Here is a 26,088-nt window from a genome sequence, read left to right as displayed (position 1 = left end):
ATTCTGGAGATCTGAGTCTGGAGATCTGATTCTGGAGATCTGAGTCTGGAGATCTGACTCTGGAGATCTGAGTCTGGAGATCAGCCCCTTGCCTGCCTCCTTGACTATGTCCTATCTCCTGTCTATGTTCCATCTCCTGTCTATGTCCTATCTCCTGTCTATGTCCCATCTCCTGTCTATGTCCCATCTCCTGTCTATGTCCTATCTCCTGTCTATGTCCCATCTCCTGTCTATGTCCCATCTCCTGTCTGTATCCTATCTCCTATCTATGTCTTATCTCCTGTCTGTATCCTATCTCCTATCTATGTCCTATCTCCTGTCTGTATCCTATCTCCTGTCTATGTCCTATCTCCTGTCTATGTCCCATCTCCTGTCTGTGTCCCATCTCTTGTCTGTATCCTATCTCCTGTCTATGTCCCATCTCCTGTCTGTATCCCATCTCTTGTCTGTATCCCATCTCCTGGCCATATCCCGTGTCCCTAGTGCAAACACAAACAAGCTCCTGGCTGGTTGCGAGAAGCAGGTGCTCCTCCAGTGGGATAAACAAACACTGAACCAGGACATGGGAGCAGGGGCGTTTGTTTGCGGTTCATCAGATCCTCTGTTGCAGCATGTTGGGATAAACTGTGAATATGCCTGATAGCATCTTTAAAGCCCCTCACTGACTCAGGAGAACTACTGTTTATTTTCTCTCTGAGTATTTTTCTTGCCTGTGATATGCCCATCCCTAACCCCCTTTGTTGAGCATGTTAGACTGAACCAGGGGACAGAAATTCCCTATGCTATACAGTACTCTGCACATGCTGTACATATAGATGTGCTGTATATAGTCCTTGTTATTCTGCCTTTTATGCTTATTGCTATGCATATTCTGTGTCTGCATTTCCAGCCTTTGCTGTAATTTGTCCACTGCTGAAACACAAGAGTTCCCACCTAGGAGAATCATTAAGTATATGTCTGTCTGTCTGTCTGTCTGTCTGTCTGTCTGTCTGTCTGTCTGTCTGTCTGTCTGTCTAAAGGATAACTATATTTTAAAACAAATGCCAATAAAGCATATATGGACTTAACCTAATACATGTGTTATTACAGAAGCATAATAACCTAATACTTGTGTTACTATTATTGCTATAACTGACCTATAATTACAAAAGTGTGCTCATTGATATTTTATATGATTTAATTTCTGCAATAGTGCAATAGTCAAGATTTCGATGTAGACTATTATTTTTTAATCATAACAACTCTATCAAGGCTTGCGAGCCAATAGTATTAGAACTCCTGATCGCTCCTGCCTCCCGACATACCATGTGGTACCAACGTCGTAATACTATTGGCTCACGAGCCTCTTTAGAGGTGGAAACCAGACCTCAGACATCTCAGATGGAGGTAAACAAAGCGTTTATTTCAGATCCAACAATATTTTTTAAAATGATAAATTCTTAATCAATATATTGTTTTTTGTGGGGGAAATACTTTTATTCCACATCTTTATAAAAACTCTGTGGATGTATTATTATTTTATTTTCATGATTAGTCTACATCAAATTCTTGACTATTGCACCTTTAACCTTTATTTAACCAGGCTGGTCAATTAAGAACAAATTCTTTACGACAATGACGATGATGGCCTGGCAAGAGGCAAGAGGCCTCTTAAGGGGCGGAGAATTGTTATGAATGTATAATATCATAATTGTCTGTTTTCTTTGCCATGCTTTGCCATGGTACCTCATGCTTGATATGTAACATGTTTCATTCATGGTGTGTAACATTAGATACAGTCCCTGACTTGGGTTCGATTCCCCATCATTATCTGAGCCATCAGAGATCCTAGCTGAACTAAAGTAAACTACAGTAAAGTAAACTAAACTATGACCATCACAGATCCTGGTTGATTCCCAACTGATAGAGATCCTTCATGTGAGTGGATGTAAACATGTCGTCCAGTTACCCCCTAAAGCTGCCACTGACTATTTATCTACAGATTGATGCCTATCCCAGTCAAAGAGTATGCAAATAACGCCTGCTGGCAACCCTGCTACATAGGCCACGTAGAGTACACTTATTAACTAACTGTAACTCTAACCCTAGAGTACACTTTCCTTAGGTGATGGAAGCTCTTCAGGCCAAGCCACAGTGTTATACCTTGGTGCATTTGCATGAATAGCCACAGGCTTATTAGGCCTATAAACATGCTAATGGTGAGAACACCTGACCAGAACATCAAATACTGACACAGAGATTTTCATTATTATCATTAACTGCCGAGAAGATGGAGACGTAGGAGCCTATCCTAAACTCTTTATTGCTTTTGCAAAGTAGACATTGCATTATTTCACTTTTAAAGGAAGCCTACAACCTACAGTACATTCAAAAGTCATAGATCTGTGTAGCTGAGGCGGTTCTCAGAGGTCTGAAGGATCGACTGTATGACGTTACTTGGATTCTGAACGTCCTCTGTCATGCCAGCAGTTTATAATGAGAAAGCCATTAATTCACAAGATAGAATCACAGCTCTTGTGTGTGGATCACCGGTAACATGTCTTCACATCCCAATCAGTGTGTGTTACCTGCCAACCAACGGAGCCCACAGGTGGACCAATCAAAAGTACAAACAAATGTTATTGACTATGAGGCCCCGCCCCTCGGTGCGTTGTAATCCAATCCGCTGCCCTGTCACAGGTAAAACCGGCCTCAGATTTGCAGTATATCCCAAAAAGCTAGAAAAGCCGACAAAACCCGTTCTTTTACACAGACCTTTGCCGTGGCCCTCATCCCGCGTCGTGATTGAGTTTTTCAAGGCAAAGAAGACGGGTCGGATTTACAGTACCAACTAGAAAGTCCAGTTCGACCAACCGAGATGTCACAGGAGCATGACAAGTAAGTGTTTTCAGTCACCTCTGGAGGTCTAACAGAATAAACGTGTTGATATTATAACCAGCTCTAGTGCAAAAATGACCCACGGAGTTTTGCATGTTTTTGAGGGATTTTACCTGGCGCAGGCGGCCCCCAAGACTGTGGGAAAGTTTACTTTTTGCTGCCTGCCAAGAAAGAGCAGGCTATGATTCTATCTCAGCCTATTTGCACTGTTGGGATCCGTCCATGGGAGAAGCGTTTGTGGCGTACAGCCGTTTTCCCTGTCATGTTCCAGCCTGCACCGCGTACAGGTGTACAAGCCCGCACCGCGCACAGGTGGATCCACCTGTCTTGCCAGTCGGAACGCTAGTTCCAAGTAACGTTCCTCTGTCCCGTGGTTTCGCCGGGCGGATCATTATTTGATTTCGCTTCAGTCATGTGGTTAGACCTTGTTTAGTTTGTTCAATAACCGTGTTAATCGTTTCTCCAGGTGAAGGCTACACTAAAAGTTTTAGCCTACTTGCCATATTAATAGGCTAAACTTAGATGTTTCAATTGTTTAAACCTTGCTTTTTTCAGTTGTTTAGACTATAATTGTTTGGAAATGCACATTTGATTAACAAATTAATTTTTTTAAATGTGTGTCTAATCAAATAAATAGTATTTAATTTTATATTTATAAATAAGTCTATAGGGATGTTTGTATTTAGTAGGTTTTTGAGGGCATCAGCAAGGAGACTGGTGACTCCAGTGAAATCGTACACCAGTTAGGCGTTGGCCCCTATAGTAGGCTGCGAGGGACAATGTAAGCAAGTTTTCTGTTGTCTGACGAACAACACATGGAGTTTTTTTTTTTTTTGCAAAATGATTTAACTGATTGAGACTGTTCTAAATAAAACATTCTAAAATTGAGATATTTGAACATATGTAAAAGCAATATATATATATATATATATATATATATATATATATATATATATATATATATATATATATATAATATATATATATCTGTAGGCCTATGTGACAAATTAATCTTATCCAATAAATACAGTTTGGAATAAACTGAGTTTAGAATGCTATAATTGGGGAGGTGTGCGACCCCAGTAGGACTATTTAATTTCCGTGTGGAACCCCCTTCTTTTGTTTTAGCAGTGCACTGTATTGCATGTCCTCAAACATTTATTGCCAATGAATAACGGATCTATCGGGTTGCAAATCCCTAACGCCCCTACACTCGACATTTGGTGAAAGAAACAATTAGATATCGGATTACTAATTATTAGTTTACTTTGACCGTTCGGATGAAAAGTATTTCCTGTAGTAACACAGTTTAGCTTGGAAACCACAATCTGTTTGTTATGACCATGCTATAGAGCCAGACTCTTAACTGGCATGGTTACATCAAATTGTTATTTAAAAAAATTGTATAAGAGGAGAAATGTATATGAATTAATTCAAGTAGAAGCACATCTAGGCCAATATTTTAAATCGACTATATTTCTCCAGACATTCTTAGTCCTATGCGCTTTACAAGGCACTCTCAGAGAGCAGAAAATACTGACGCTTTGTACACTTCTGATTGATCCACCTGATAATCTGGTTTACTGAGACAGGAAGACCACAGGATGAGTGGAGGTTAGCAGCCTATTCCAGCCCTAACCTTACCATAACCCTAACCTCCACTCCAGGATGAGTGGAGGTTAGGGTTATGGCTAGCCACCTAGTCTAGGCCCTAACCCTAACAACATGATGAGAAGAGGTTAGGGTTAGCAGCCTAGTCCAGCACTAACCCTTACAACATGATGAGTAGAGGTTAGGGTTAGCAGCCTAGTCCAGCACTAACCCTAACAATATGATGAGTAGAGGTTAGGGTTAACAGCCTAGTCCAGCCCTAACCCTAACACCATGATGAGTAGAGGTTAGGGTTAGCAGCCTAGTCCAGCCCTAACCCTAACAATATGATGAGTAGAGGTTAGGGTTAGCAGCCTAGTCCAGCCCTAACCCTAACAACAGCAGAGTGGAGGAATGCTGCCAATTGAGGAAGTTTGATGCGGAGGTGGAGGAAGAGGAGGATGAAGAGGAAGAGAGAAAGAGCAGGAGGAAGATGACGACAGTTGAGACTAACGATGGTTCTTCTGGAACAGGTTTCTTATGAATGCAGCAGTGGTTAAGCCAAACCCAGTGATGTAAAGAGAAGAATGTGGTGCGATAGATCTGTCTGTCTTGATAACCATCGGGCCAACACTTGATCAGAAGCCGTCGCACTGGAAGAGCCGGTAGAACGTGCCATCTGAACGCCATCATCAGTCAGAGGTTGAGATTTGTTGCACAATCACTGTCACTTGTTCAGAACAGACAAAAGTGCCTTGTTGATCAACCCGTTTGTCAGTTAGTACGTAGAAGACAGTGATTATAGGTGCTCGCTCTGTAAATTTACATGAAGTCACAGCTATGAAGCGATCAGCTATCACTCTAAGAAGAGTATGATTTTTCTCCTGTTGGTGGGTCTGGTCATGTGTGGGTCTGTGCTCTATTGAAGGTAGCAAAACATCCCATATCGCCTTCGGATGACTTGTCCATCCCATGGTGTGCAACATATGATCCAAGGTGTTATCCCAGTCAACTCCTCTCTCTCTGACGCCCCCCTCCACTCTGACCCCCTCTCTCCTCCCTGACCCCCCCCTCCCCCGTCTCTCCCAGTAAGCGTGCCGTCCTGGTGCTGCAGAATGAGCCGGGCTACGGCCAGCGCCGGAACTTCACCACAGAGGACGAGGCCTGGAAGTCCTTCCTGGAGAACCCGCTTACAGCTGCCACCAAGGCCATGATGAGCATCAACGGAGACGAGGACAGCGCCGCCGCGCTGGGTCTGCTCTACGACTACTACAAGGTAACGGAACTAGGAACTAGAACATTAGAACCTAGAACTAGAACCTGTAGCTCCAGTGGGCCTGCTCGAAGACAACTAGAAGGTAACAGAACTGGAACTACAGTGCGGAACATTAGAACCTATAACTACTATCAGCTAACAAGTGGTTGGTTCCAGTTCCTGAATCGCATACGCACTTTAATTTTCAAAATGGGATACAGGGTCTGGAAAGGCTCTCGTCCAGAGTGATTTCTTGGTTGGGATTCCAACCAGGCCAATCAGCGTCCTTTGAATGTGATGTCAAATTCTGTGATTGGCTGGTTAGGGGAATGAACTGAGGACTCCCTCCTCGGCAACGCTCATCTCGGTAAAACGGCTGCCTGGTCAGACTGAATAATGAAGTGAAACGAAGTGGCAATTCAGTCCGAGTGTCAGGCTAGCTACCCTAACGAGATCAGAAGCTCGCAAACGAAAAAAGTCTGGAAGTATAACATAGCTGTGATTCTCATGTCAGAGGTCAGAAGGTTGAACCTCAGTGAGGTTGGTCTGAGTGTGTCTCAGGGCTAGCTCTGGGGCAGCGTGTGTGGAGTGTGTGGAGGGGGTGTGCGGTGGTGTGGTCAGAGGGAAGCGGTGTGCTGGGCAGTCATCTGAGCGGCTGTGTTTGCTTTACCCAGGTGCCCCGGGAGAAGAGAACAATATCCCAGACCAAGAGCGAAGTGCTGGCCTCTGATGTGGATCACAACAAAAGGTATCATCCCTTTTAGCCAGCCAGCATGGAGGGGACATGTGGCGTGATCAGGTTCTTGGGGGGGCTTGCGTGTGTGTGTGTGTGCGTGTGTGTGTGCAGGCACATGTGTGCGTGTGTGTGTGTGTGTGTGTGTGTGTGTGTGTGAGAGTGTGTGCGAGAGTGTGTGCAGCCGTGTCAAAGAACAAACATATAGAGGGATATGGCGAATTTAATCTTCTCCACCGTGGCACCGACGGTGTGTGTGTGTGTGTTTGACCCGGTCCCCTGCGCTCCGCCCCAGGCACCTGATGACCACTCTCCAGGAGAGCTCGGTGGGCACGGCAGAGAGCCGTATCCAGGTCCTGAAGGGCCCCTTCAACATCCTGCTCCCCAATCAGCTGGGCCCAGACAAGCGGCTGCCCTTCCCCTCCCCCGACACCACCGTCACCGTCTCCATCGCCGCCGTGCCCAACTACCCGTCGGTGAAGACCGAGGCGCCCTCCCACGGCTTCTCCGTCACCGTGCCCAACCACTGCGGCGGCGGCGAGCAGGACGGCGGCCACGCGTCGGTCTACGAGCGCCATATGGCCCACGGCGGACACCCCCACGGCCACAGCCAGTTCAGCCCCAACACACAGCCTCGCACGCCAGACTCCACCTTCACCGAGGGCTTTAAGGACGGTTCCCACGAGGTGTGTGTGTGTGTGTGTGTGTGTGTGTTTGTGTGTGTTGTGTATAGGGGATCTAATACCCCCTTCTTCCCCCCTCCTCCATCCACCCCAATAATACTCCTGCAACCCCCCACTACCTCCCAAGGTCCTCCACCCCCCAGCCTCTCAGATCTCTCCCCAGAGACAATGGCTCTTTCACCTGATCCCATGGAGCCAGAGGTGGGCTCAGGCTTCCCTGGTTTTATTTGAACATGCCAAAATAGCGGCCAGCGTGTTATTATGCCATTGTCTGGCCAACACAATAAAGTGCTGTACTTTCCTCCTACAATAGCCAAAGCCGTTTCTCTCTCCCCTTTCTCTCTGAGTGACCTGGAGGGGGGGTTTACCTTAGTACGGGAACCCCTCACAACGGGAGGAGGAGGGGGTGTGGAGAGGGTGGGGGAGGTGGGGGGTGGAAGTGGTTTGTTTTCCTAGTTGCCCTGTAGAGATTGGCACTAGTAAACGGTGGGCGACATGCAGTAGACAGGGAGAGAGGTAGTTTCAGTGCTAGTGCTACTTCCTGTACTGAAATGTGTTCCCTGTAAATTATTCCGACGTCCGACGCGCATCCTTATTAACGGAAAGAAAAGAGCGATTGAGACACGTGGGTTTGACAAAGATTAGAAGTGCTATCCTGTGGTGTGTAGGGCTACTTGTCCAATGCAGGTTTGCCTCTCTCCCACTCCCTCCCTCTCTGTCTCTCTCTCAATTCAATTAAAATCAACAAACTTTATTGGCAGGAAATACTCAGTATGTAAATATTGCCAAAGCATAGAACTAATTAAATAACAACAACAAAAAGAGAGATGATAACAGCATTATACTTGTCTCTCTGTCTCTCTGTCTCTCTCTCTCTCTCTCTGCATCTCTCTCTCTTTGTGTTTCACAGGTGTTCTCGTTCCCAGGGGATCTCCAGTTACGCATGGCCTCCATCGCGCCCGAGGACTACAGCGCGTTTGACACCGCGCCGGGGTAAGCTCACCGCCCGCCCGCCCGCCCCGCACGGCCATCCAGACCTGAGACCAGACTCTGGAGAATGGCCTCATTCAGCTCAGCCACTGGGGAGACACCAGATCAGCCGCCAGTGTGAAAGCCACAATGCCGGCACAATGTTATCAGGCCCTGCAGTGACACCGTGCTGATTTTGGGTCACGATTTAGTGAATGTAAATGTGTGGCCCACAAATAACAACACTGCAGTTTTGTTATTCAAAGGGGAAGTGATGGTGAAATGTGTTTTTGTGTGTTTCTGGATCAGGAACAACTTTGAGTACACTCTGGAGGCGTCCAAATCCCTCCGCCAGAAGACGGGAGACGGCACGATGACGTACCTCAACAAGGGCCAGTTCTATCCAATCAGCCTCAGGGAGATCGACAACAACAAAGGCCTGCACCACCCTATCACCAAAGTCAGGGTAGGAGATGCTCCCAGGCTTCACAGCTTCATAGTGAAACCAGGAATATCATTTCAGGGATGAATTCACGGTCAGGGAAGGAAACAGTTATCTGGCCTCTATTACTCATAAATCAGGTATTACACAAAGGCACTAATAATGGGATGATGAACTAAGTCACTAATAGGAAAATTTCGAAGATGAATTAAGTCACTAATGGTAATTCTATTTTATATAGCGCTATATTTAGATAGCACGTTTCATTGACGTTGAGAGACAATCTCAAAGTGCTGAAATAGTAGGAGCTGGGATGGTGTACCTTGTGTGTGTGTGTGTGTGTGTGTGTGTGTGTGTGTGTGTGTGTGTGTGTGTGTGTGTGTGTGCGCGCGTCTGTCTGACTGATGGTCCTGCGCCTTGTGCTCCAGAGCGTAGTGATGGTGGTGTTCGGAGAGGAGAAGTGCCGGGACGACCAGCTCAAACACTGGAAGTACTGGCACTCCAGACAGCACACGGCCAAGCAGAGATGTCTGGACATCGGTAAGAGCTCTTCACAAAACCTTCCTTCACCTCTCTCTCTCTCTACTTCCTCTCAACTCCTCCACACTTTCCACACTTTCTCTTTGTATGTTGTAGTAGAAGAGCTGAATCCATAGCTCTTACTCCACACCTTCCTTGCTTCCTTTCTTCCTTCCTTGCTTCCTTCCTTCCTTCCTTCCTTCCTTCCTTCCTTCCTTCCTTCCTTCCTTCCTTCCTTCCTTCCTTCCTTCCTTCCTTCCTTCCTTCCTTCCTTCCTTCCTTCCTTCCTTCCTTCCTTCCTTCCTTCCCTCTCGGTCCCTCCTCCTGCCACCCTGGTGTGATTCACTGTTGATCGCTGGCTTGTTGTGCAGCCGTCGTCCTCCATTTCCCTCGCCTGCTCCCTCCGCTCCACAGAACTAGCGTGAGCGAGACTGAGCTAGCTACTCCCAGCCAGACACCAGCAGCGTGTGCACACACACACACACACACACACACACACACACACACACACACACACACACACACACACACACACACACACACACATATATGTATATGTATGTGTACATATATATTTATATGTATATATCCACACATATATATACACATATATATATATATATATATATCTTCCTTGTAGGTAAAAGCAACATCCACAATAAGTCCACATTAAGTCATCCCTCAATGAATCACGTTAAAACACCAGACCTGATTGGCTGAAGGGGGGTTGAAGTAATGTCAGTGTTTGCTGAGCCTGTGTAAACGGGGCTGGATGTGTAGAGAATCCAGCAGCTTAGCGCTGTGTGGGCAGACTGATCAATCTCCCTCTGTCTGCTCTCTCTTTCTCTGGCTGGAGAAAGGCTGACGGATGAGACTGTGATGAACAGTGTTAGCAGTGGTGATTCACCCTGCTGGCCTGGCCTTTAGTTATCAACTTCAGGTGCCCATTCTAAATCAGCCCTGTCCACCAAGCCTGTTCTTATTCCTCATACCTATACGGTCGTCGCCTCCGTCTAGCCTAATAGCATACTAATGTAGCCCCCTTCCTGAAGTCTTCTCTCTGTAGTATATGCTGTAGGCTCATTCCTGTAGCATGGACTGTAGTCTCCTTTCTGTAGCGTATACTGTAGCTTTTTATTTTATTTCATTTATTCAGCACATAGAGGAACATTGCTGAAGTCCCACTCCCGTCAAGAACAATAATTCAATTGAGACAATGTACAGCACTCAATACATGTGAACAAGGCAAGAAAAAACACAAAACAAACAAAAAAACACAAAACAAACACTAGAGAAACAAAAAGTGGAATAAAATGTATTTTCAGCACCAGTACTACTGTACTTCCTGTACTGAAATGTGTTCCCTGTAAATTATTCCTGAATTCTGACATCCTACATGCATGCTTATTAGCGGAAAGAAAAGAGTGACAGAGATAACGTGGGTCAGACATAGACTACAAGTGCTATCCTGTGGTGTGTAGTGCTACTTGTCTAATGCGGGTTTGCCTCTCTTGCCCTCTCTCCCTCTCCCTCTCCCTCTCCCTCTCCCTCTCCCTCTCCCTCTCCCTCTCCCTCTCCCTCTCCCTCCCTCTCTCCCTTGACCTCAGTGACAAGTTCAAGCTCAGCTTCCTTCATGTAGTCTCCTTCCAACCATATTATATTATTATCATCAGCACTGCTTGCACATTTCCTAGGAACATAGAGCTTATTGTATGTCCATCAATCAATCAAAGCTTTATTTGTCGTCTCCCAGCTGACTACAAGGAGAGCTTCAACACCATCAGCAACATCGAGGAGATCTCCTACAACGCCATCTCCTTCACCTGGGACATCAACGAGGAGGCCAAGGTGAGACCACAGGACACACTCCGCTACTCTCAGTTCACACGCAATTTGACGCAGGGTTTTCAATGCTTTAATACTGGCTAGCGTTCACGTACGATTCAATGCTGGGTTTTCGATGTTAGCCAGTCTCAGATTAGCACTGTTAATGTCTATATATGCGGTTTGTGAGTCCCGTATGTAGTGTTTAATAGTCTTGACAGGCACGTCTTATGTGGATAGAGGATAGCGAGTTGTGCTTCCTCTGTTATGAGAATTCATAGACAGGCAAGAGCAGGTGTGGTTTATTCTCAAGGTCAAGGTCGGTGTAAGAACAGACCTACACTTGAACCCTGAGTCCTACAACTGAACACACCCGAGGACTACGCCTGGAATAGACTGTCCCTTGTGTGAAAAGGTCTGATGTGTTCGGGTCCTCAAAGAACAGGTGTCAGGTGATGCAAACCAATTTGTCGAGGATTGTGTGCGTTCGCTGTTTGGTTCTTTGTTTGGGGAAAAAAACAAAACAGGTATTGGCACTCTCCGAGAGTTTTTCCCAGTGCGTCTTTGGGCGGCTTCGGTTGCGTGGAGACCTGGCGCGGGTAGGCGTCTCCGGGCTGGGCACACATGCGTGTGTTTGCCTGCCCCGTTCAGACCGCAGTCTCTCTACCTTGTCACCCCTATTGTGGCTGAAGTGATGCGTGTTTAGGGGTGGGCTCCGGGCCAGACGCCTCCGACAATAGGAGCTGGAATGAGGAAGCTCAGCGGAGAGCGGGGGGGTGGGGGGGGGGGGTACGGATGGCGGGAGATGACAGCTAGGGACGGAATCCTGTCAGACTGGAACCGGGTGACGGAGACGTAGAGAGGAGAAGGAGGAGGAGGTAATCCTCCACTCCTGACCAGTTTGCTGGGTTGTGTCACGAGCCGTCAGCCGCGGCGCCCGCGCGTCATTGTGCGCACGTCATTGTCCATGGCCGTCGGCGTCGCTGGCTGTTGACTGGTCCATTGTTTAGCGGCGAGGCTCCGAGGATTTGTTGAGCGCGCTAGGCTAGGCTAACAAACGGGGTGGCAGACAGGACGGTGCCCCCAATGCATCTCTCCCGTCTCTCTCCGTCTCCTCTCTGTGTTTTCCCTGGAACACACACACACACACACACACACACACACAGTACCAGGATGTGGGTCTGTTTCGGTCGTTGTCTCATCACCCGGGGCTTGTGTCTATAGGATGTTCATCCTTGTATATTTTTCATCTGTATATCTGTACACACACACCCACAGACACACGCACATGCACACGCACCCACACACACACACACACACACGAACACACGAACACACAGACACACAGGCTTGGTTGCACCATAGCTCTGGCAGGTGTAGGGTGACGCTGAGAGGGATGTGTAAGACTGATGGGGTACTTTGTCCCAAAGCACGTGCAGGTGTGTGTCAATAGATGCTGTGTCTGTTCTCCTTGTGCCCTCTGGCGATTTGAAACCTAAGCGCCGGGGCCGTTTGGGTAACGGACATTCAAAGCAGGAACAGCCTTTACCCAATGTTTACACACTTTGGGCTTCTTCCTGACAGCAAACACACCCGTAATTAAGTGTGGATAAATAAATAATGGAACTTTATTTTTTATTTTTTATGTAAATGAAACAAGTAAATGGGTTACTTCTCAGTATGTTAAATATTCTGCATCCTGTTTTGGTAAAATACAGAAAAAGCTAAATGACATCCTGCTGTAACTGTAACTGTAAGGAATTTTCTGCTTTGTCTACAGTGGAAAGGTAAGTCAGTCTGTGGTTACAAGTGTCAGCCAGTAGAGGGAGACAGAGGCTGAGGCCTGAGGACTACGCTAGACAGGAATCGCACAGAGAGCCCTCAGCCTGAATCTAACTCAGGGAGGAGCTGTTGAATGGGTATTACTTCAGTGACAGCACTGAGTAAGACTCATTGACAAAAAACACTCCTTTCCCAGTAGATACAGATATTATGTTAAACGGAAAAGTAGCCTTAAACTAATAATCTACAATTATATTCCCATAGCATTACACAAATCTAATAATATAAGATTATATTCCCATAGTGTTACCCAGATTTAAGATTATTCAACGATAGTTTGACTTAAGAAATTATGGTATTAACACACAAATTAACCTGCACAGATTGTCCTCATATTTTATTTGCTTTGGAGTGTGGAATGTGTGAGTGTGAGTTTTGAATTGTGTTGGTCGTGGATGATGCCCCAGTGTCATTGCGTTGTGCTAGCATTAGCAACACGTATATGTATCCCACACGAAAGACATGGAAGCAGCTGAAAATGATCTCAATCAATCAACAACATAATGGCTAAGTCTTAAGTGAGGCTCTATGTTCCAAAATCCAAACTATCCCTTTAAACATCTCTCTCTCTCTCTCTCTCTCTCATTCTGTCATCTAGATCTTCATCTCAGTGAACTGCCTGAGCACAGACTTCTCGTCCCAGAAGGGGGTGAAGGGTCTGCCCCTGAACCTGCAGATCGACACCTACAGCTACAACAACCGCAGTAACAAGCCCATCCACCGGGCTTTCTGCCAGATCAAGGTGTTCTGCGACAAGGGCGCCGAGAGGAAGATCCGAGACGAGGAGCGCAAGCAGTCCCGCAGGAAGGGCAAGTGCACGGACCTCAACGCCAGCCTCGGCGCCTGTGAGTGACACGCACACACACACACACACACACACACACGCGCACATACACACACATACACCATCACTCCTCCAATTATTAAATGGTCTTATCAGTTTTTTTATCTGTTTCCAACCTACAGTTGTGGATGTCAAAGTGCCCCTTCTGCAGAAGCGCAATGACGTCACAATCTTTAAGATGCTGACGGACTTTGAGACCCAGCCGGTTCTGTTCATCCCAGACATCCACTTCTCCAACTTCCAGCGCCATGTACGTAGCACCTGACCCTTCCACAGCCGTCCAGACCCGAACACAAACCCAGAACTAACCCTGACCCTAACCCTAACCCCACCAGCACCATCCAGCCCTGAACACAAACCCAACCAGCGGTGTTGAGGGAGGTGAGGAGGAGATGGGTATTTAGGGAGACAGATTATTTCTGCTGCTACTGCTGCTGCCCAAGTCTGCTAGTGATCCTGCGGTCTGTTTATTGTTAGTTGATGTTTATCTATTTATGAATAGACCATCCATCTGGTCAGATGCATCGAGCTTGATTCATGCCACACTGACCGCTGAGACCACTGGCTGCCATGGTAGCACAGGCCGACACCGAGGGCTTGGTTTGGTTCGGCCTGTTTCGATGCGGGTCACATCACGTGTGTAGTCCTCGAATGGTAAACCGTTTCGTAACCATCTGAGGACAAGGTGCATGTCAAGGCGGTCAAGCGTCTCTATTCTGCTCTGCCAGTTGGCGGGAACAGCGTGATCTGAGTGCGTGGGCCGAGTCTTTATGGCCCAGGTGGGTCCTCTCTCTGCTGACTAGGAGGCAGAGATGGCCTTGGGAAGGATTCCCAGAATGATATGTCAGGAGGCAGGGGCAATTAGAAATAGATAAAAATGATTCAAAACACATGTTGGAAAGTTAAAAAATAAGTTGTAGGTAGGTGGGTAGGTAGGTCGGTATGTCGGTGGTAGGTGGGTGGGTGTGTGGGTAGGTAGGTAGATAGGTGGATGAGTGGATAGGCTGGTAGGTGGGTAGATAGATGGATAGGTAGTACTTTATTGATCCCCGAGGTGAAATCAGGCTGACTGATCATAATGATTGTTGTGTTTAGATGATAACCAACCTAGATGTGCCAACATCATAACGATTGTGTTTAGATGATAACCAGCCTACTAGCATTAGATATGACGGTAATCAAGATGCGATGGATCTGTGGGGTCTCCGCAGAGGTCGGTCAGTCAGCCTGTCCGTGCTGTATTGTGGTTGAATGTGAACTGTGACTGCCCCCTGTTGGACCAGGGTGACAGTGCGCTGCCGTGTTGACTCCCTGAGTTCACTGAGCTAGAAGCCGTTGCCCTGCAGAGTAGGGCTGGAAATAACTCCACTGTTTGTTTACCTACCTCCTCGCTGACCGGGGGAAAACTATTTTATTTTGGTGTGACAGTTGAACCCAGAAAGGCAACCCAGTGAACTCCCGTGGGCATACAACCAGTCAGCGATGAGCAGGGTGAATGGGTTTCCTCTGGGAATAGTCTATACTGATGACAGGACTATTCATACAGACTATTCATACAACATGGATGAGGTTTACGACTTGATGGTTGTACTCAGTTACCTGTGAAAGTCTTTCGTATCGACCAGACCAGTCAATACTAAACACTTACTTGTGAAAGTGTTTAGAAAGTGTTTAGAATCGACTAGGATTTGTTGATGAAGGCTCAGAATGAGGTCAGACAGCGAGACCTATTAGAGTGACCCTAGAAACAGGGGTTGGCTCTTGCCCTGCTAGATGATCACTAGGAGAGCAATAACTAGTGATTGAAATGTCACTTGAAATGCAACTGCGTTTCAAAATGTGCACTTGCTCCTGAGGAAAATATCTTGGTAAATGGTAAATGGTAATGATCTTCAATTCAATCAGTCAACATTCAGAGTACATATAGTTAAATGGCATTTGTTTTTCAAATGTGATCCACACGTTTGGTTCAGCTTTGGTGAAATCACCCTCAGCTTTGTGAAGTCACTCACCCCCCCCCCCCTCTCCCTCTCTCTCTCTCTGCAGCCTTTCTCTGCGGAGGATGGAGACGACAGGTGAGTTCCTGGAAACACTGATCTCATACTCGTCATGTGTGTAATGAAGAAACAGAAAAACTAATCAGACCACTTAATGATTGGAGGAATGATTGTGTGTGTGTGTGTGTGCGTGTGTGTGTGTGTGTGTGTGTGCGTGTGTGTGTGTGTGTGCGTGTGTGTGTGTGCGTGTGTGTGTGTTGGGTTAGGGCTAACCTAAACCATAAGGCCTTTAGCTGAATGTTTTGATTGCTATGGTCTACCAACTCTACACTTGGAAAGTCATTTAAAGCCTGGAATGATCAATTGATTATGTGTGTGTGTGTGTGTGCTGTGTGTGTGTGTGTGTCCACTACAGCTCGGGCATGAAGAGATTACCATACGCTGAGGATGAGTTTGGTTCCCCTCCCAACAAGCTGGGCCGACTGGAGGAACCCAAGAAAGGTAGGCAGACCAACTGCTGTGTGTTAATTTGATGTCTATACACGCACGTGTGTGTGTGTGTGTGTTGCATCATTCTATGTGCTAATTATGTGTTTAACAGTGTTGTAACCAGGGAGTATTTAGAGGAGCGTGTTATTGTGTGTGTGTGTGTGTGTGTGTGTGTGTGTGTGTGTCTGTGTGTGAGAGTGTGGGGGTGTGTTTTGGGGCTTGTTGTTATGGCTTGCTCTCTGAAGACGGTTAGCCTACCCCCCTCCCATGGGTTTGAGCCATGTGATTCCTAGTCCCCAGTCCACGAAAGCACACGCATGCACACACACGCACACACACACACACACACACACACACACACACACACACACACACACACACACACACACACACACATTATGCTTGTGTTATAGTTTATGATGTCACTTGTTAAAAAGTGAAGTCAACAATAACACTTATGTTTTGAGGGAGTGTTGAATCAGTAGGCCTGTGTGTGTGTGTATGTGCGCGCATGTGTGTGCGTGTGTCCTGTCAACAGTGTGACTCACTGTGTCCCTCCTCTCTCCCTGTAGTCCTGCTGTACGTGCGTAAAGAGACAGAGGAGGTGTTTGATGCTGTCATGCTGAAGAACCCAACACTGAAAGGCCTGGTGGAGGCAGTGAGTACAGACTCAACACCCACACACAGACTCAACACCCACAGCCTCAACACCCACACACAGACTCAACACCCACAGACTCAACACCCACACACAGACTCAACACCCACAGACTCAACATCCACACACAGACTCAACACCCACACACAGACTCAACACCCACACACAGACTCAACACCCACAGACTCAACATCCACACACAGACTCAACACCCACAGACTCAACACCCACACACAGACTCAACACCCACAGACTCAACATCCACACACAGACTCAACACCCACAGACTCAACACCCACAGACTCAACATCCACACACAAACTCAACACCCACAGACTCAACATCCACACACAGACTCAACACCCACAGACTCAACATCCACACACAGACTCAACACCTACAGACTCAACATCCACACACAGACTCAACACCCACAGACTCAACACCCACAGACTCAACACCCACACACAGACTCAACACCCACAGACTCAACATCCACACACAGACTCAACACCCACAGACTCAACACCCACACACAGAATCAACACCCACAGACTCAACATCCACACACAGACTCAACACCCACAGACTCAACATCCACAGACTCAACTTCCACAGACAGAGGCCCTTACCTACTAAGATCCCAAATAAAGAACACAAAATTGCATTGGCAGTCCTTCAGATTGCACGTTAGTTGGAATGCATTTTGCAGGTGATCTATCAAGAATAATGCGTGTTGTATCCCACAATTGCACCATGGAAGAGGAGCAAAAACGCAATAGCAGTAGGCTTAACTATTATTTTGTTTTGCAACACGCTAAAGGTGCGCTCAATGATGTTCCTCGTGCGGATATGGGCCGCATTGTATCTACGCTCCCCAGGAGTATTTGGGTACAGAACTGGAGCCATAAGGAAGGGTTGTAGGGGATATGAGGAAGGGCTGTAGGGGATATGAGGAAGGGCTGTAGGGGATATGAGGAAGGGCTGTAGGGGATATGAGGAAGGGCTGTAGGGGATATGAGGAAGGGCTGTAGGGGATATGAGGAAGGGTTGTAGGGGATATGAGGAAGGGCTGTAGGGGATATGAGGAAGGGCTGTAGAGGATATGAGGAAGGGCTGTAGGGGATATGAGGAAGGGCTGTAGGGGATACGAGGAAGGGCTGTAGGGGATACGAGGAAGGGCTGTAGGGGATATGAGGAAGGGCTGTAGGGGATATGAGGAAGGGCTGTAGGGGATATGAGGAAGGGCTGTAGGGGATATGAGGAAGGGCTGTAGGGGATATGAGGAAGGGCTGTAGGGGATATGAGGAAGGGCTGTAGGGGATATGAGGAAGGGCTGTAGGGGATACGAGGAAGGGCTGTAGGGGATATGAGGAAGGGCTGTAGGGGATATGAGGAAGGGCTGTAGGGGATATGAGGAAGGGCTGTAGGGGATATGAGGAAGGGCTGTAGGGGATATGAGGAAGGGCTGTAGGGGATATGAGGAAGGGCTGTAGGGGATACGCACTATGACCTAAAAAGGAACATGGGATATGAACTGAGATGCTTTGGTTCTGTTTAAGGATGGGCAAGGTTAACCGATTAAATGTTAACCGAACCTAAAACGAAACACTTATCAGGAGAACCTATGCTAGGCCTATGAGTATCAGGACCCAATCTAGCATGCGCATACCCTCTCCTCTCAGAATTGAACCTTTTTATCCTGTACCTGGCCAAATGGTTGGATGTGCACACAGCTACTCAGTCACTGTACATACATGGCATACTACCAGATAATGCAGGCTGTGTCATTACTGCTAGTCTAGCTCTCTACCTGGAATAATATCAGCATCCCTCTTTATGTTTTGTTTGCCAACAATCTAAGGGCTGCAACTTGTTATCGCAGATCTTCACCCTCCCACACAATGTAGACTATACTGTAGATACCCAGAATGTTCTTACAATAGTTGACCCTTATCCTAGGCTGGAGCCTCAGAGTCTATGATAATACACAGATAAACTATAGCCCACTGACTTATACAGGCTACTCTCTGTGGATCACTCACACACACAACCGCATAGAAAATGAATGGAGAATTTAATTTAAGTCCGAACGGGGGTTTGGGTCAATGCCTGGTTATTCTCCATGCATATAATGACACTTATCAAACTGCTCAAGATAGAGATTACTTAATTGATCCGGAAGGGAATATAAGAAAAGCACATAGTCAGATTCTGGGAAGAGAAGATAATGTCCACTTCTTGACATTTGGCCAGAGTAAGCCAGCCTAGGCCTACTAAAGGCTAGATCAAGCGTTTTTATTTTTCAAAGGAGCGTATTATTCAATTCAATTACGTATTATTCTATTTAGTCACGTCATTGATAAAATGAAATTGATAAACGTTACACGGACCATTGGTCCCTAGTTTATGTCTACCGAGATTCATACAGATTGGTGAAACCTCCTAGGAGAAGATAGATTTGAAGCAGTTAAAAGAAAAAAAAAAAGGCAGAAAATCTACATAACCTAAAGCTATGGGTTCTTGAGCCAAATTTGTTCCTTGTGAGGAGAGGCAAATATAAGCAAAGTTTTGTCACTCTAGGTCAAACGGGGCATGAGATATGCCTGTCATATGCCTTTAAAAGTGTGATGGCAGGCTTTTCTAAAAAATGCTTATATCAACTTAAAAATTTAAACTGGTGATTTTGAGTCCAAAGAGTAGGTTTTAGAGCATGCAATGACCTACCCACACAAGCAATATGAAACCCATTTGGGCTTGGGGGGCGCCCCAGCTATTGATTGCGTTTTAGCCACTTTTAAGCATTTTGGCTTGTTATAGCGCCACCCTGTGGCCAATCTGCTTCATATTTCTCCAGTTACCTTATGATCTGCTCTGGTAATACTGTAAGTTTCAGAAAAATCGGCCTGGCGGTTAGTCCTAAACCGGAAATTAGCTCTCTAGCACCCCAATTGGGTTTGATTGGGCCAAAAATTTAGGGTTATATATGGGGACATGCCTACAAAGTTTTGTGGTGTTGACAACCACCTGTACAACCCTTCAAAAATTATACCCCTTTATGTGAAAAGCCACACTCTCTGCAATCTTCATTGGCTCATAGTGGCTGTTTATTTCAACCTTTCAAAATTGTGCCAAGATGGAACTTAAGAAATGGATCCCTAGATTATGTCTACCGAGTTCCATGCAGATTCCATGCAGATTCTAGGAGGATATAGATTTTAAGGGTTTTCAATAATTCAAAATAGCAGAAAATCTACATAACCAGAGGCTATAGGTTCTATAGGCAAATTTGTTCTTCATGTTGAGAGACATATGTGGGCAAAGTTTCATGACTCTACATCAAACGAGGTGTGAGATATGGCTGTTCAAAGTTGGCAATTTCAGTCAGTTGCTATTGCGCCCCCTCTGGCCAATCGATGTAAAATCCGGTCAAAGGCATCTTGGCATTGTCTCTCACACTTCATGCTTGGCCCCTAATAAAATTCTTCCCTCTAGCATGAGACTGTGGCTCGGCGATAACGTTATAGAACCACAAGACACACTGGAAATAACCCAGATCTCCTGTGTGGGAAAATAATTAACTTAAAATGAATTTAAAAAAAATTGCACATAGTAGACTTTGTAACCTTTTTGACTCAAATATTTTCCAAATTTAGTTACCTGTAAGCCAGCCATCTCCAAAGTCGCCATCTAGCAACTTGGAGAAGAGAGCACAGTTCCTCACAATGAAGGAATCAGTACCTGCCCTTCAAAGGTATTAAATAGCAAATGCTATTTAAAATAGAAATCACTGAAACTGCTTTCAGGGTTGATATGTCACTAAGCGTGTGCTACAATTATGTATTTGCATAATTGCAATAAGTACTAATTGGATAGAGCGTGCACTTGATCCTCCATGCACACCGTTCACAGATCACCTTGCACATTTATTTGCCGGTATTTAGGACCTTGCACAAGTTTTTACACGTGCAAAACGTTATTGGAAAGGATCACAGACTCAACACCTACACACACACACACAGACTCAACACCTACACACACACACACACACACACACACACACACACACACACACACAGACTCAACACCTACACACACACACAGACTTAAGACCCAACGTCCCCAGACACAGACTCAATATCCACAGACTCAACATCCACACACACAGAATCAACATCCATACACACAGAATCAACATCCACACACACAGAATCAACATCCACACACACAGACTCAACATCCACACACACAGAATCAACATCCACACACACAGAATCAACATCCACACACACAGAATCAACATCCACACACACAGACTCAACATCCACACACACAGAATCAACATCCACACACAGACTCAACATCCACACACACAGAATCAACATCCACACACACAGACTCAACATCCACACACACAGAATCAACATCCACACACACAGACTCAACATCCACAGACACAGCCAGTCTGAACCTTCCCATATATCCCCTATCAAACAGATCACTACTCATTCAACTCAATACAACTACTACTCCATGATGGGACCGAGACAGAGAGACAGAGAGACAGAGAGACAGAGAGAGGGACAATTCCTCAGTCTCTCTCACTGATTCTCATACAACACAGATGATCAGAAAGGGAGAAGATGAAAGACAGTGTCATGGAAATTGTAGTTTCATCACCTCCTTTGTAATTCACCACCTCCCTCAACCTTTCACATAGACAGGATGACCACTCCAGGAGGTCGAGACACCTAGACGTTGTCTGCTCCAGAATAACCATCCTTTGTCCCTTTGTCCCTGCAAGAATTACCGCCTTTTCTCATGTCACGTGTCTGTATTCTCGACCACTGTTGATGACGCCTGCCATTTAATATGACGTGTACAATGGGTTAGCCAATCACATCCTGGAAGCGCCATACCTGTGTATTGCTTGAATATAAGGCCACGCAAGACCAGACTGGGGCACTTCTCTTGGATAAACCACTCACGTGCGTTGTCCTGAAGTCCTTGCGCTCGTATGTTTTCTCAATAAACCAGACTTAACCTGTTTGAGCGAATCTTGGCAAATCCTTTTTGACTAGATCAGTTAAAAATCCATTACAACATAAATGAACACAAAGACAGATAAAGGGAGGGACACATGCCTTTCCATGTAGATTCTCAGTATTTCAGCCTAGTTCTGACATGGGGGAGCGGACCTTGATCCGTCCTTCCGTCTGTCTGTCTGGAGAAGGCCACTGAAACAAAGGGGTCATCCCCAGCAGGGGCCACCTGCTCTGGGGAACACTCCAGGGAACCCAACCGCCTCCGCCACAGGCCAAATGAGTAGTGACAGGACAGGGGCCTGGCCCCGTACGCGTCCTGGGGAGGGGAGAGGGCCGATCGGGGTGGGGGGACGCGGGTCAGGGAGAGAAGTCAGAAGGTCACATACAGTAGGGATGTCTGGGGGAAGTCTTGTGGAGAAAAGAGAATGGATTATAGTGGAGGTGGGACAGAAGAATGATGAGGCTTAGGGGGCCCGATGGAAGCGATCTGAGCTGCCTCGATTAACTTTCAGCGCCAGACGCTGAGCTGAGCCCGCGCTTTTGCTCGACGCAGCGAAGATCCACCGTGGCGCGGCGCGGGTCGTTGGAAATAGTGAGTTTCAGAGTGCAGCGGAGCCGTAGTGAGTTTCAGAGTGCAGCGAGCCTCGCGACCTGTCAGAACGGCCCTTTAGAATCACACATCCAACATGTCGAGGTTTGACTCTGCTCTGTCTTCTGCCTGGCCTTAATATTGGTACTGTACATTACATTACAGTCTTTTAGCTGGCGCTTTTATCTAAAGTGACACAATAATTGCATTTAATGTAGGAAAAGCCAATGTACTACTACTTGCCAGAACTCACAAGTGCATCTCCTTTCTAAAACAAGTGACTAAGAGCATAATCAAGTGCTGAAGGCAAAGTGCAAGAATAGCAATCTAAAAATACTTAAGAGGGAGGATCGTGGTAGTACCTTTTGAAGAGATGAGGTTTGAGCCTGCAGCGAAAGATGGACAGAGACTCTGCTGTCCTGATATCAGTGGGCAGTTCGTTCCACCACTGCGGGGCCAGGACAGAAAAGAGCCGTGACCGTGTCGATCAACCGCAGGGGCCTCGGAGTGACGGGGCAACCAGTACCATACTGATGATGTTGATCTGCAATGAACTTTTCCTGAGACAATGTTATTAAACATTGTTGTTTTGTCTCACCTAGATTTCAGAGAAATATGAAGTACCATTGGACAAAGTGGGGAAAGTCTACAAGAAATGCAAGAAAGGGTAAGTTGAATATATTAACAATAAATATATTTTTCATGATCCATCCATCAACAATGGGCTTGACGGTGTTGTCTGTGTCCGTCAGGATCCTGGTGAACATGGACGACAACATCATCAAACACTACTCAAACGAAGACACCTTCCAGATCTCCATGGAGGAGCTTGGGGGCGTGTACAAGTTAACCCTCACGGAGATCTGATAGGCCGAGGCGTGGAGGCACTGACGCCGGCCACTCCCTGACAGGAATACGGTGGAGTAGGCATCCAATCAGAGAACACTTGCGGTTTACACACCTAGTTAGGCCTTGAGCCCGCAGACTGAGCCTACACAGGCATCTGTCTCTGACTCTATGGTCATGAGGAATCAAATCAAATCAAACTTTATTTATGTAGCGCATTTCCTACGCAAAAGCAACACAATGCGCTTAAGGACAGTCAGATAAACTGTGTATGGTACAGAATGCTCTTCATAGTCATACAGAAACAACATTCCAGCATTGCTTTCAACACGGCATGTATAGACGACACAGCATGTACAGACTTTGGTACAGTATATATATGGATGTGTATATACGACCAATAGTGATTTAGCTTTGTACAGAATGTTGTGTGGCTATATACCTCATGCTATGCAAACACTTTGTCATTGTCTTGGTTTTGTGATGCAAGACATGTATGCCAGGGAAACGGCACCTCTCTGATTACAGAGATGCAGTATAGTGCAGCATAGTGGAGATGTACAGACCCCACTCCTAACCCTTCCGCCCCTTCATCCCTCCTCTGAAGCCATACCGAGCACTGACAATGTCTTATTCTAAGTTAGGGAATATCTAGCACGCAAAAAAGGGACTACACACACTAATTGTATTGAAAATCCGAGCAGTCTGTGTGGACGTGCTGAGGTCAGTGTATTGATACTAAACATCAGGTCAGTGTTTAGCGTGTAAACTCGTACGCTCACGTGCTGTCTGGCGGTTACAACCGTGTTTGTTGCTGTCTGTGTTTGAGAATCAGTTCGTCTGCAGGTTAAATTAATTAAAGTGAGTGCAGATATTCAGCCAAGAATGTATTTTACTGTACATATGGCCTGGAGGTCTGCCAGCCCCCTTTATCCGTACTTTAAGTGCAATAAGATATTTAAACACGGATCCTATTATTGATATTGGCATATTTCCTCTTTCATGCTTGTGCCTTTTAAATACATATCAGACGATAAAAACGTGAGATTCTACAATTTTACTTGTTTCCACGTTCCTTCGCATCTTCCTTTTGTATTAAAGTACTTAATGTGTATATATTTATTAAGACATGGGAGTGGGTTATTTTTCCATTATATCAAAATGTCCATTACTATTATTCTTAATATAATGTTTTTGTTTCCTTTTTTTTATACAAAATGTTTTTAAATGAGAACTCATCCCTCATGACTTGTCTGAGAAGGTCCGAAACGTATCTCCTGTATGATCTAAACTAAGCGTCCAATAAAAGCTGCAGTAACTGACCTGGTGGTCTGCGTGGTCGTGTCTGTCGGCCGCCGCCTCGTCACGATTCTCCAGAGCCACAGAGACGCTGACTCAGCTGTGGCTACAAGAGGACCAGCAACCGCCCCCCACCGCCGACAGGAAGCAGGCGTGACGTCACATCCTGGCCACGGTTCCGAGAGCACGTCCCGCATGTCCTCACTGTCCAAGCCTCCCTCTCCCAAACACTGAAAGAGTGTTTATCTCTTTATATTCATACCTCTTTATCCTCTTATCAAGAGGATTAGGAGTTGCCACAAGCTTCCTGTAAGCTATTAATCACATGGGTTTAGGGGTTGGGCAGAGTAGTTGTGTAGAGGTGTTGAGCAGAGGGGATGGGTAGAGGGGTTAGGTAGAGGTGTTGGACAGAGGGGTTGGTTGGAGTAGTATAAACCCTGACTGTCACCATACGAGTTCATAGGGGAGATAAGAGATGGGACAGGGTCAGGGGTAGCTGGGGTCAGGGACAGGGGTACTACAGTTATACTGTAACCAACTAACCAACCGGGAGAGCCAGCAAACAGCGCTGCCCTTGAGCACTCAGCCATCTGCTCCTCTCCCTCTATCTCACTTTCTGTCTCTCCGACCCCGTTGACACCTGGCATTAAAATGCGTTTTTGGTGATCAGATTGCAATCTGATCGTGCTAAACCACATGAAAATACAGGTGTAAATGCGCCCAAAACGTTTTGAGGACGGATTGCGATCCGATCGGCCAAACCACCTCCGGAGGTGGTCAGGGACGCATTTTGACCACATTTAATAGAAGTGTAAATGGAAATGCGTTTTTAATCCACATATCAACAACGTGGGCGGAAATACGTAGCCGTTGGAACGCGCCGGTTCCAGACCAGCAAGGAGCAGGCTTCCATGGCAGCTAGCAAGAAAGCATTAAAATTGATCCTGGTAAGGTTGGAGTCCAGACGAGACAAAAGTGTCTACTCTCAACTTAGTCAGACGAAAATATTCAAGTACAAACAGGATGTGACGTTCGATTGTCAGCTGGACAGAGTCGATCGGATCTCAAACGGATCGGGTTGAAGGTAATCGAAACGCATATTAATGCCAGGTGTAAATGTAATCAGGCTAAATCATTATCTAGATACAATCTCAATAGTAGACACATTTTAATGCAAGGTGTAAACGGGGTCTCCCTTTGTGGCTCGGGTGTGGGTTGGAGGGACGGGTGTGGGTTGGAGGGACCTAAAAGCGGAGATTTCTCTCCCTAGCCTGCAGGACTGCTCTAGCCTGGTCCGCTCTCTGACCGCAGCATCCGGAAGAGCTGGGAGATTGTTGCATGGCAACCCTAATGGCATTTTTCCTCAAACCCCTGCCTCCACATGTCAAACGTTTTCACCTGTGACCATATCCATCCATCCATCCATGCCTGAGTGTTGGTTTTGCATCTACCCTATCACATTATTGTATCGTGTAAAAATTCCAGCCTTTTAAGGAGAAAACTTGTAGTATGTCTTGTTAGGCCCCAAGGAGTCCTAAACTGAACCCAAATCCCAGAGCGATGGCCACTGGGAACTCTCTGAGTTTA

The 26,088-nt window shown here is 46.3% G+C and overlaps 1 protein-coding gene across 1 annotated transcript; it reads left to right on the top strand.

Moving 5' to 3' along the window:
• Positions 1-2,732: 2,732 nt before the first annotated feature.
• grhl1 (grainyhead-like transcription factor 1) lies at positions 2,733-23,223 on the top strand (the record flags this gene model as incomplete). The annotated part of the gene is made up of 15 exons (XM_084451198.1): positions 2,733-2,877; positions 5,557-5,743; positions 6,397-6,470; positions 6,751-7,141; positions 8,049-8,131; positions 8,417-8,573; positions 8,978-9,089; positions 10,822-10,916; positions 13,333-13,579; positions 13,701-13,828; positions 15,625-15,653; positions 15,991-16,076; positions 16,637-16,722; positions 22,959-23,023; positions 23,109-23,223. Exons 1-15 carry the CDS (start codon positions 2,858-2,860, stop codon positions 23,221-23,223), a joined length of 1,875 nt encoding a protein of 624 aa, XP_084307324.1. The 5' UTR covers positions 2,733-2,857.
• Positions 23,224-26,088: the final 2,865 nt, after the last annotated feature.

The sequence above is a fragment of the Borostomias antarcticus genome, assembly GCF_949987555.1.
Source record: "Borostomias antarcticus genome assembly, chromosome: 16".
In the NCBI taxonomy this organism is placed as follows: domain Eukaryota; kingdom Metazoa; phylum Chordata; class Actinopteri; order Stomiiformes; family Stomiidae; genus Borostomias; species Borostomias antarcticus.
Note: the sequence above shows the minus strand (reverse complement) of the source record. Positions and strands in the feature narration are given on the sequence as shown.